The sequence below is a fragment of the Aythya marila genome (genome assembly GCF_965140915.1).
Source record: "Aythya marila genome assembly, chromosome: 15".
Classification (NCBI taxonomy): domain Eukaryota; kingdom Metazoa; phylum Chordata; class Aves; order Anseriformes; family Anatidae; genus Aythya; species Aythya marila.
Genome location: NC_139056.1, coordinates 8,072,429 through 8,085,032, shown reverse-complemented (window position 1 = coordinate 8,085,032; position 12,604 = coordinate 8,072,429). Strand labels below are relative to the sequence as shown.

General features: G+C 35.8%; 1 protein-coding gene across 6 annotated transcripts in view; it reads left to right on the top strand.

The window, feature by feature from the left end:
- The window catches only part of MARF1 (meiosis regulator and mRNA stability factor 1), a 32,482-nt gene that overhangs the window by 12,241 nt on the left and 7,637 nt on the right, over positions 1 to 12,604 (top strand). For 4 of the 6 annotated variants that reach the window (XR_014318526.1, XR_014318528.1, XR_014318529.1 and 1 more), the window contains exons 14-26: positions 102 to 221; positions 556 to 731; positions 923 to 1,143; positions 1,885 to 2,027; positions 3,402 to 3,535; positions 4,051 to 4,253; positions 4,693 to 4,920; positions 5,614 to 5,844; positions 5,944 to 6,156; positions 6,915 to 6,975; positions 7,071 to 7,211; positions 8,168 to 8,338; positions 8,862 to 9,046. Coding sequence is in view for 2 of the 6 variants with exons in the window: in XM_082772446.1 (XP_082628572.1) it covers positions 102 to 221; positions 556 to 731; positions 923 to 1,143; positions 1,885 to 2,027; positions 3,402 to 3,535; positions 4,051 to 4,253; positions 4,693 to 4,920; positions 5,614 to 5,844; positions 5,944 to 6,156; positions 6,915 to 6,975; positions 7,071 to 7,211; positions 8,168 to 8,338; positions 8,862 to 9,046 (2,227 nt within the window). In the remaining 4 variants the exon portion in view is untranslated. Of the gene's footprint in view, positions 1 to 101; positions 222 to 555; positions 732 to 922; positions 1,144 to 1,884; positions 2,028 to 3,401; positions 3,536 to 4,050; positions 4,254 to 4,692; positions 4,921 to 5,613; positions 5,845 to 5,943; positions 6,157 to 6,914; positions 6,976 to 7,070; positions 7,212 to 8,167; positions 8,339 to 8,861; positions 12,380 to 12,604 lie in introns of those variants that run through there. The other 2 variants (XM_082772447.1, XR_014318527.1) reach the window with 2 other exon arrangements.

Here is a 12,604-nt window from a genome sequence, read left to right as displayed (position 1 = left end):
GAATCATAGTATGTTTATTATGGGTGTGTAGGTGAGCACACGTGTCATGTTAAAACTGAGTGTAGGAGGAGTGTATTGATTTTAACCTGTTGTTATTACAGTGAGCATGAATTTGATCCAGATTCTTACAGAATTCCCTTTGTGATTTTGTCTCTGAAGACGTTTGCTCCTCAAGTTCACAGTCTTTTACAGACCCATGAGGGTACTGTGCCTTTACTAAGGTAAAGTAGTTTAAGTTAGTCTTTTAGTATAAAGGCTGAAATCTCAAGTTTTAAAACTTTATGACTGTTGTAACAATCTGAAACTACCTGCTATATTAAAAATTCCACTCCTCATACATGCTTGTCAAATAACTTTATCAAATTATTGCTTTTACATCTTGCTGAGCACAAAATGATGTTTTTATTTAAAATGCACACTTTATTAAGACTTCTGTAGTCTGTTAGTAAGCTATTAAAGCCTTTTGCTCAGGAACTGGCTCAAAATAATTGTTTTAGGATCATTGTTGTAGTAGTACTTTAGTGTATAATAGAAACTCTTTTCTTTCTTCCAAAGTTTTCCTGATTGTTATATGTCAGAGTTCAATGATCTTCAAGTGGTGCCAGAAGGCCAGGGTGGTGTGCCTTTAGAACACCTGATTACCTGTGTTCCTGGAGTTAATATTGCTACTGCCCAAAATGGCATTAAAGTTATTAAGTGGATACATAACAAACCACCACCTCCTACCACAGGTAAATATTTCATCTTTTTTTCTGAACTAATATGTTTCTGTGGAAATGTTTCAAAAAATACCAGAGAACGTCTTGTATAATTGATAAACTTAATAAAGGAAACTGTTTAACCTTTGTCACAAATAATATGCAGTGATTAGTGGAAGAATACTAGTGCAAGGTTCAGTAACACCATTTATTTTTTTCTGTAGATCCTTGGCTTCTGCGTTCTAAGAGCCCTGTAGGTAATCCACAGCTTATTCAGTTCAGTAGAGAAGTTATAGATCTACTTAAAAGCCAACCGTCCTGCATCATACCTGTCAGTAAATTCATCCCGACATACCATCATCACTTCGCAAAACAATGCCGTGTGTCTGACTACGGGTATTCCAAGTTAATGGAGCTGCTAGAAGCAGTACCTCATGTACTGCAGGTGAGTTACCTGGCACTTCTCCTTTTACTTTGGAGAACTGTATTTGTATCTTGAACTATCTGAATTATGAGCCTGTTGCTGGTTGGTATTATATAGTAGATGCCATGGAATTACCTTGTTGACCTCGAAAGAGATATTACAATCCAAGGTTCAATTAAGTTACTTCCTGCTTTGGTTTAATGAAGTGAATTCCTCCTTGTCTTGAGTTGTTACTTCTCTGCTGTTTATTTACCCCACCTTCCTAAAATAAATTCTTTGGAAGTTAACACTTTATTTAATCTATGCCTCCAGTGGCAAGTTTGAAGGATTTTTTAGCCTATCGTCAATGCTTGGATAAATGATTTTAGGTAAAAGAAACACAGTAAACATCTGAATGCCAGTAAGTTATTCTGTGTAGCTTGTTACTTGAAGGATTGTTCTGTGAAATAACAAATAGCATGGCCTTATCTTACAAAAAAAGATAGTGTGGTCACATTAGCTTACTGCTTTGAATGCTAGTTGTTGTAGAGGTTTAAAACAACCAATACAAACATATGCAACAATTGCAGTACTCCTGGAGGAAATATTTCTTGATGGCATATGCCTTATTACTGAAAGTATATGGCTTTACAAGGCTGTCTGTGAACAGTTGTCTGTATCCTTTATCTATAGTGTACCGATACTAGAACTAGCTTATAACCACCTTGTAAATATAATTAGCTGAGGATGCTAAGGATGAGTGACCAAATAACTTTCTTTCAGATTCTTGGCATGGGTTCCAAACGCTTATTAACTCTAACGCACAGAGCTCAAGTGAAACGCTTTACTCAGGACTTATTGAAGCTTCTGAAATCCCAGGCCAGCAAGCAAGTTATTGTAAGGGAATTCTTACAGGCTTATCATTGGTAAGTTAACTTCGAATGAAACAGGAAGAGCTGTCTATCCAGCTGTGGCTTTTAAACCTAGTGCAAGAGGGGTCAGCGCTTTCAATTTTAGTACAAAACTTGTAGCAACTGTATTTCATGACTTGTGATTTCCAGCTTCTAATGAAAATTAAGAATTCTGTCAGGCTGTACTGCTTTACTTCAGTACTAGGCTCATGTAAATTTCCTGAAGTGGAAAAGAGGTTGTTTTATTTCATTAGCCTATTTGAAGCTGGCTAATGAAGCTGACTACTTGTGAAGATGGCTAATATATCTAAGCAGCTTGTAGCATGTTTATAATATGAACTGTTATGGGAGAAGTGTTACTTTTTTTTTTTTAGAGGGAAACACAAAATAGACTGAATGTCAGTAAATGTTCCTAATTTCAATCAAATTTAAGTGACATAATAATGGGGAAAACAATAATACTGAGGATGAATAATAGCTGTTTTGCTATTACTAGGAGTTATTCTGTTCTGGTTTTAAAAAGAAGTAATTCATTGTTTCTTTTTTAAAATATGTTTTCCTTTACCGTGAAGATAGGAAGTAGTACCTCAGCTGCTTTGAGGAAACTATTGTATGTTAGTGCTACATATGCTCTACTTCTAAAAATGATTTTGCTACATGTGCCAATGCATTCTTTGTGGAAATGCACACTTATTTCTGCTATTGGCAAAAATACATTACTGGTTGTTTCTTAATCTACTAAATGTGTATCTCCCTTAAAATTGGTTACTTTTGGCAATTCCTTGAATAAAAATGTGAAACGTTCCTGCATCTGGGAAGTGCTCATCAGTCTGGAGGGAAAGGAATAAGGGGAGCAAAATACCTTTTACTACTCTGCATAATATTGTGAACCTTAATATCCTGTCTTCCAGGATATGCCTATAAGGTCTATAATAGGTCTATATCTTCTATCAAGTCCTTACTTTGTTTAAGAACAGTACACGTCTTTATTATGCAAATAGAAACGGTTGAAAGCGTGGCAGCATGTGGGGCATACGTGTTTTTTAGTCTCTTGCTAAAATAACACTATTCAAGTTCAGGTTTTCTATCGTTACTTGCCACTACTACTGAGTGTAGGGCTGGTGAGGCTTTCTTCCAGTGGCGTGTGAGTCATTAGTATAACCCTTATTTTTCTGGTTAGAACAGATAATTCGATTTAAGTACTTTTTCCTTTGTTTCATATGCTAACATTGGTCATATGAAAATTATGCTTACCTTGTTAGAATCTGAGGCTTATTCTAATAGCATTCTATGTTAACTCAAAACTTTGACATATGTATTGAATTATCTTATAAAGTAAGGTTATTATGTTATAATCTTATAAAACATGCAATTTTATAAAACGTGCAGGTGTTTCTCCAAGGATTGGGATGTTACTGAGTACGGAGTTTGTGAACTGGCAGATATAATATCAGAAATTCCAGATACAACCATCTGTTTGTCACAGCAAGATAATGAAATGGTGATCTGTATTCCCAAAAGAGGTAAGTACCTTATCTTTTACTGTTAAATAAATTGTTCTTTGAATATGTTAAAAACCAGGCTACATAAAAAATGCAGAAGTAATGTGGGTTATATGTTGTTGATGATAGCTCTTTCTACCTCTATAACCACCTTTAACTGTAAAGTAGTTAGGAAGTTGTAACAAACCCTGTATTTGTTATATTAGGAATAATTTTATAATGGAACAGACGGGAAAGCAGGTGGCAAAACACAACATCATGCTGCTACTACTGCATATAGCAAGCTTTCTGTGATATGGTTAGAGAACAGGTTATTTCTACGCAACACATACTTAAATATTTGACTATTAAAGATGTTGTAAAGTACTGATCACATGCTTATTTTGGACTATGCCTGTCTTATTTTAAGATGGGTCTTCAATATTAGAAGAAAGTGGTGTAATGTGACAAACCTGAAAATCACTATTCTCATGTTCTGCTGTATGTCAAAATAGTTCTGTTGGTACACAGCTATAGCTTTCTTTTTTTAATTTTAGAACGCACGCAAGAAGAAATTGAAAGAACCAAACAATTTTCTAAAGAGGTGGTAGACTTACTACGCCACCAACCCCACTTTCGAATGCCCTTTAATAAATTTATTCCATCTTACCACCACCATTTTGGTCGTCAGTGCAAACTTGCTTACTACGGTTTTACAAAACTACTTGAACTCTTTGAAGCCATACCAGATGTGTTACAAGTAAGTCCTAAAATCTGTTTGTTTCAGCATGAGTTCAAAAGTAAAATGTTTAGAACTCATGCTAAAGTTATATATGCATTTAAAACTTTGATATAGCCATGTTAGTAAATTGTTGAAGGTTTATAGTATGTTCAGGGTAGTTAAACATATTCAAATTGGATTACATTTACAAAATGAAGTGCATCAAAATCAGGGCTAAATTTCATTTAAGTTATGTTAAACTTGGTTAAAGAAAGCGAGCTATTTTTATTGCCTACTTTGTCACTTCATAAACTGTTTTTTGCTTGCCATGTAAATATCTTGCTATGTAAATATCTTGTGAGATAGCCCTGCTGTATACCTAATGATTGCTTGCAAGCACTCAATTTTAGTTGCAGATTAATTTTCTTCACTCAAACTAGGTAACTTGCATTAACGAAGTGTAATTTTGGTTTTGTAGGTATTGGAATGTGGAGAAGAGAAAATTCTCACACTCACGGAGGTGGAGCAAGTTAAAGCAGTTGCTGCCCAGTTTGTTAAACTGCTGCGGTCTCAGAAAGACAACTGCCTAATGATGACTGATTTACTGACAGAGTACAGCAAAACATTTGGATATACACTGCGTCTTCACGACTATGATGTTAGCTCAGTTTCAGCTTTAATGCAAAAACTTTGTCATGTTGTAAAGGTAATGCTCTTTGTAATTTATCCACCGAAAAGGTATGTAATGTGTTGAGGTTTTCCTATCTCAAATTACTGTTCTGTGTGTTTAATAATGTAAAACTTTTGATTTTTATCTTTTTCTAGGAAAATTCATGCACACTTAATTGTTTTTTAAAGTATTGTATTAGAATGCTTTTTATTTTTTTAACAGTAATGCGGTTTTCTTCCCAACTGACTATAGTCATTTCCTTTTAGCTCTAGTAGGTCTCACTCTCTCATGATGTTTTATATTCTTGACTTTATTTTAATCTGATTTGAGGCTTTGACTCGGATTGGAAATATCTAATGATCTTGTATGCCAGTAGAAAAGAAGGCATACATACTCCGATGTAGATACAGATGTAGTCTTTTAGTTTCTCCCATGCTGTTACTTCGGCAGCTGGTGTTCAGGCTGGAGCTTAGTCGCATCCAATTGTCTTGGAACAAAGAATAAAATTGTCTACTGCATAGACAAACTGCTACACAGATCTTGTATTTAAAGTAAATATTTTATGTTGTAATTTGTTGTAAGCTTCATCTTTTAGGCTTTTGACTGGGGTAGTACCAGATGCTGATACGTAACACAAGATACAGCTGTGCTGAAACCCCAGCTACACACTTCATTTATAGATCAATTTCCTTCCTTGTCCCTAACTACTTTCGAAATTCATTTTTGTAGGTTGTTGATACAGAGGCTGGCAAGCAGATTCAGCTGATAAACAGAAAATCTCTGCGGACTCTGACTGCCCAATTACTAGTGTTGTTGATGTCTTGGGATGGAGCATCCTTTCTCTCAGTTGAACAGCTTAAACAACATTATGAAACAATCCATAGTACTTCTCTTAATCCGTGTGAATATGGTTTTATGACCTTAACTGAGCTCTTGAAGAGTCTGCCTTATTTGGTTGAGGTATGGAGTTCTCTTCTGGTCTTTCATACTTTGAAAGAGACATCATAACTAGAGGATACATAAGCTTGCACTCTAATTCTTTTTTTTTTTTCCTAATAGGTTTTTACCAATGGTGCCACAGAAGAATATGTGAAACTTACAAATCTGTATATGTTTGCAAAGAATGTGAGGTCCTTACTTCACACCTACCATTACCAGCAGATTTTTCTTCATGAGTTCCCACTAGCATATAGCAAATATACAGGAGAAGTGCTGCAACCTAAAGCATATGGATGCAATAATTTAGAAGAGCTCTTGGGAGCAATTCCACAGGTGTGAAAAATTGTTTTGCACAATCACATTGAGACTTCTGAATGAACTAAAAAACAGTTACACAATTGAAGCTCCTGACGTTTGGTTTGAGTTATTTGTATGACTACATTTTTTGAGGAGGCTTGTACCGGTTGTATTTAAATAGCTTTTGGGAAGTCAGGGCTTTGTAATGAGAATTTCTTTTTTCAAATGAACTTTGCTTAAGAACTGTTCCTGGTGAGGCCACAAAGTTGCTTGCTTTCTTGGCATCTTCATCAAGTGAGAATTCTTTTTTCTTTTCACTGTAAAGTACTACAGTATTCAAGTTCAGTTTTGCTTACGGTAGGCTTCCTGGAGTAAAGAGCTGTGTCACCTTGTCAGAAGCATCATAGTGGCGTTTTGCTGTGCCATCTTGTCATCCACATGCATTTAAGTGCTCTAGGATAACTTTGTGACCTGGTTTATGGCTGTTATCTTCTGAGTAGACTAATTTTTGTGGAGAGTAACAAAATAGAATTTCATGCTTAAATGTAATTTAGTTAGTATTTAATATACTTTCTAGCCCTATTGATTCCCTTTGTCTTGAAATTGATGCCAAACACTGCTTTTACTTAGGCAAAGTAGAGCAAATTAGCAGTATGATTCAGTTGACTTAAAAATAACTTCAGTGTAAGACGTGAAGGCACTGAAGTAAACGAGTCAGTGAAGGCACTGAGTAAACTGCTTTAGGCTTTGAGGCTGGCATGTACTGCTGTTTAATTCCGCATTTTTCTCTATAGGTGGTCTGGATCAAAGGGCATGGCCATAAGAGAATTGTGGTACTGAAAAATGACATGAAAAGTAAGCATTTTCAATTTTGAACCATACTTTCCATCTTTCTTTCTTTCTAAGAGGTCACTTTAGCAAATGAACCAAATGAACTTGCCTTTTTGTAGCTCGTTTTAGCTCACCTAGTTTTCCCCCTGCTGATCATGTGGATGATCATGGAAATCAACTTGCTGACCATAATGGACATATTATGGAGACCACAGGATCCACTTCATCAATGGAATTAAGTCTAGGAACACCTAGCAATGGTAATGCTAAGTTGATTTGTATAAGAAATTTGTTATCTCTGGGGAAATAAGCCAAGTAAGCAAAGCAGCATGGGGAAAGCTGTGTGAGTTAGATCTAACTTCTGTAAAAATGCTTTGGGGTTTGAACGCTGATTCTGTGATCTTCTCGGTGTGTAGTCAAGCATGTGTCCTTTCAACAAGGGCGTCTGTTCTCAGCTCTGTGCGTATAATCACTGCAATACTTTCTCCTGTTTTTTAGTGGAAACTTAAGTCTGCATGGATAAGGCTAATGAGAAAGGATGGTCAGTAATAGCTTCTGGTAGGGCTGTCTCCTACCTTCTGATAGGGCATAGTACTCCTTTTTGGGTTATCTTTGTGTTTTTGTATTGGCAAATAATGACAGTCCTACTTGCATAAGTCTGTCTGCGAATAAAAATAACTGGGAAATGTTGAGCTTACAGGTCATGTCTTGCTGTGGTCTCCAATTCTTCTATTGCTTCTAGTTGGGAGAACTTGAGAAATGATTTTTGAGCTATTACCTAAGAAGTCTAGGCTTACTCCATTTAGTAAGGGCATGTTACTTTATTTTGAAACTTAATTTTCACATCTAAGTGTTAGTTGTTGCGTAAATAACTGATATGATGTCAGTATATCTGCAGGGAAGTTGTCTGGGAAGTGGCCCTTCTCTGTTAAAAGACTGTTCCTCATCTCTCTGTTTATTAGTTAAGTTTGGCAAATAAGATTTTACTCTAGGGGTATACCTGCTTGGGCAAGCACCAGATTCAACAGAGTTTTTGCTTGTCTGCTGTGTTGTAATTTGATTAGATGCTTTTTGTCCCACCATGGTAACTGAGGCTGGTATATGGCATAGCTTGTAAATCCTCAGAATCACATCTGAAGGCTTTGCATTTAACAGTGCTGAAATAATACCTTTGTAGCGTACAGATGCTTTGAAAGATGTTGTCTTATCTTTGTAGCTTCTAATCAAACTGAGCAAGAACTTCTTTGCCTCACAAATACGTCTCCTGTTGACCTCTTGTGTGAGCCAGTTCCTTCCTGCTTACCATCCCCGCAACTGAGACCTGATCCAGTGGTTCTTGAGTCCGCTGACCTAATTCAGTTTGAGGAACGTCCTGTACCTCTCTCGGGTAAGAGTTTGGTTGCCTGTTGTGTCTAATGTAGTGATGACGACTCATGATCTCAAACAGAACATCAAACAAACAGTTGTTTACCAAGTTTTTACCATGTAAAAAGAAAAAAACTATACATTGCCCAATAGGATGTGTTGGAAATGCAGGTGGCTTCTATCAGATGTCTGAGTGCTGACAATAAGTACCCTACAGTGGCTCTCAGGGGGGTGAATTTTATAGGTACCTTATCTCCCCACCATTAAAATTGCATTTTGTCAACCTGTAGCAGTATTTTCACCAGAGTAATTTCATTGTGCTTTTTGAGCACTGACAGACTTGATTTATGAGAACTAATTTAAACAGTCTAAATATTATAAAACAAAAAGAGCCAAAACATCATGTCAGCTGCAGAGGTGAATGTGACATATCTCTTGGCTTCAAATCAGGCTGACAAGCTTTTTAAGCGATTTATTTTCTATTACTAGAGAAGTATTATTTTTTGAAGAACACAGCATTAATAGAGTTGTCTTGCTTACTTTAGAGATGATGATTTTAACAGAAGAAGAAAAACAAAGAATTGTTACTACAGCTCATGAAGAATTGACCTCTGCTTCGGTGGTATCTAACGCCACAGAGAATACTTCAGTGCCTCCCTGTCAGTCCTCTGAAACCCAACTAAACAAGGAAGCAATGGACAGCCCAGCCAAAAAGCAACACAAAAACAAGGTGAAATTGGCAGCAAACTTTTCACTTGCACCTGTAACCAAGCTTTAACTGTTTCTTTTAGTGTGAAAGACAAATACCTATGGACTCTGCACAAAATGAAGCTATTTGCTAGCCCTTATGTATTTTAATGAAAGGCCTAGAATTAATTTGTATTTAAATGTGTTCTGTGAATATTTTGTTCCTTTTACACTGAACACAGCTATTAGCAGAGCAGAATTTTTTCTGTTATTTTGAAAAAATCCAGCGTTCATTAAATTATTCTTAAATTTTACAGTTTTTCATAAATGTGTTCAGTAAAAGCAAATTATAAATTCAACTAAAATGGAACAGATTTTATTTTCCTTAAGCCTCGTTGGTGGTGTAATCATACATGTAGCATATTATACTCTATAGGCTGTTGCTTACTGGTATTGTTTCAGACAGTATTAATAAAATGCATGATCTGTCTTTCAAAAGCCTGTTAAGAAGTTTTAACGTGCTGACCTAAAGTGACAAGAGTGAGGGAGTTGATTGTACTCCAGAGGAGAAACTTGTTCTCTGCCCTTTCAGATGACTTGTAGCTGCATTGTAAATTTTCTGTGTAAAGATGTCTGTAGAAGATTATGTGGATTTCTGTAGAACTTGTTTTAAATGTTTTCTGTACTTTTCAGTTCCATTTAGGAGCTTTATAGGACATCGATGTTTTAAGCTTCCCTTTTATGTTTAGTTCCAGTCTGGCATGGATTTGGTTAAGGAAAAGACTGTCTTGGTGTTATGAGTTTGAGATAGAGACACACACGTTTTATTGTGTCTAGAAATGAAGTTAGGAAGATTCTGATATTTCTAAAATATGCATGTAATGCATAAATGACAGATAATGGAGCAGGTCTTATTAAAATGTTTTGTGATGGGAGAAGTCGATGCTATTTCCACCTGTAAGGCAAGTTCCAACTACATGTGGAAATGCTAAGGTTGTTCTGCTTAACCTTGTTTTCTATTTTTAAGCATCTTTGGTAAATGGGAAGCTTATTCTTTGATGTGCTGTCTTTTAGCTGTGTCTGTTTTTATTCTAAAACTTACTCCTAGTGTTGGAAGCTGTTTGTTTTCAAATTGTGGTGTCTTGTGTTGGCTTTTGAAAGGGCCAGCTTTGGAAGAGAAGATACGTCAGTGGATGACCTCAACTCTAGTTAGCAGAAGCGTCCAGTGTATGAGACTTTATACCCATTCTGGGTAACCATGGCATTTACAATGGGTTGTATTTGCCAGGCAGCAAATAAATTGCTTGTTGTACTGAAAGAACCTATACCAGAGGTTTTCCACTGTCCAACTGGATTTTTTAGGTGGATTCTATTGTAATATGCAAGAGATGGAACATGGGCTCTAATTTCTCAGCCAGCAACAGGAAATGCCACTGAATAATGGCTATAGACAGAATTTTACTAGTCAGATTTTGTTATAAAATCTTTTAAATTTAGACTTTACCTGTAGTAAACATATAGCCATTGTGAATGCAAAGAAACACTTGGAAGTTTTTCTGAGCATTATGGCACAGTATCTGAGTCCTTAGTAAGCCTCTACAGACATCCTGCGATTTAGAATAAGCTTTCTTGGAATGCTTTTAATAAGTTAAATGCAAGAACATCTGCTTTCACCTTACCTTTGAGAAGTTAACACTGATCGCTTAGATCTTTGTTTCAGAAGAGCATGCATTAGAGGAAAGGCAAATCTGGAGTTCTATTTTCATAAGGTGCAGCTGCAAGTCATCTAGAGTACTGAAGAAAGCCAGTTTTTGATGCTTTAGAGGAAAGTATGGTATTTGTCAAAGTGAATGTGGTTATACCATTTCTGGAGGTCAGCATACCTTTTCTGGATTCATGTGTGATTCTGATGAAATTGCTGTTTGAAAGTAATAGAATAATACTTTTGAGAAGTTGTGTTTATAGTGTAACAAAATAGCTATTTGAATTGCAATATATTTTTTTATCCAAAGGGTTAAATGAATGATGTGGCTTACAGATTTAAAAGCATTACAACCATGAAATTCTTTAATTTAACAATTAATGTACTATTTCAGATTCATGTCTGTTTAAAAAAAAAAATGTCACTGAAGCCCTCAGTTTATGCACTATCTTTTTCTTGGAGTGGGAGGGAGGAGCAATTCTTTTATTAGCTGTCTACTTTGTTTGGACACTTTCTTTTGTGGCTCAAGTGCTGTTTTGTGTGTTGGGACCAAACAGTTGTGTCAATAAAATTTTCAAGCAAGCATAACTCTTGTCTTTTTCTGAAGAAATGTAGGTTAAAAAAAAAATGTTCCAGAATCCTTAACTTGCTGTGTCACTCACACTAAGCTTAATTATCCAGACAGAGCAGATAGCTAAATATTGGGGCTTAATGAAAATTCCATGAATCCATAACCTGCTACTCTGGAGAATGTGGGTTTTTTCAACTTTTGCAATTCTACTATTAACAGAGATGCACTCAGCAGTTTCCTTCTAAAAACAAGTCATAAAGCTGTTGTACAAAGAGCAGTAAGAATTATTAACTACTCTAAAGAGAAAAATGGAGAAAAGTATAAATGGAACAGGTAGAAATAAGGTTCTCTTGAGTTTTAATCTCAATTACAGAAGTTAAAATGTGAGATTATTGCACAGCATGACTCCATATGACATTAAAGTTAACCAGTCACTTGTGGTAAGGTAAAATAGCCTTGTTTTTTAAGTTCAAAGATGGTAAATATTCAGGTGCTACAAGTTTGGCACAGAAGCTACTTTGCAACTTCACTAGAGAGCTTTGAACTTTACTTCAGAATCTTAATTAAAATACTGCAAGTAAATTGTTCTGTTATGTCATCTCAGGTTTGTGTGCAAAAGTAAAGAGCTGGATGAGCTTACTCCTGACTTTTTTCATTCAGTTGTCTTATTGCATTCTCTTTAACGGAACTATCAAGGGGAGCAGGCTGCAAGAGCAAATCTCAGGGCAACCACACATAAATGGTTGCTTGACCCTGTAGAATACTTGGTCAGTCCAAAGTGTTTAATTAGTTACAAAAACTAAATCAGCATTGCATATTAGTGCAATAGATACTCCTTCCGAAAAGGAGGGGCAGGCAATTGGTAAAAGCTTTCTAAAGCATAAGAAAAATGTGAAATCAGTACTCCAACTTTACTCTTTTGGTAGTTGTGAATGCTTTTAAGTATGTGAGTACAATGCCTCATGCTACCTGGTATGCAATTTAACTGCAAAAGGTGAGTTTGATTTTAATTGTTTTATTGTTATCTTGCTGTGGACATTCTCATTTTTTTCATTCTTATGTTAAGTAATTTGTTTAAGTCAATTAAAGTTATGATTAAAGTATTTTTTTTCAGGATATGATTCATTTTGTCTGTTTTAATGTAACAGGATGGTGTAGTTGCGTGGTAAACTGTGGTTTAACTTATATTTCTATTAAAAAAAAACAACAAACAAAACAAGACAGGCATAATGGCAGAGTTGCAAGTAGAGGGGGGTATAAGACATAGCTGATGTTTCAGGTAAAATGTGCAATAATGCTGGTAGGAAGTATGACAACATCATGCTGCT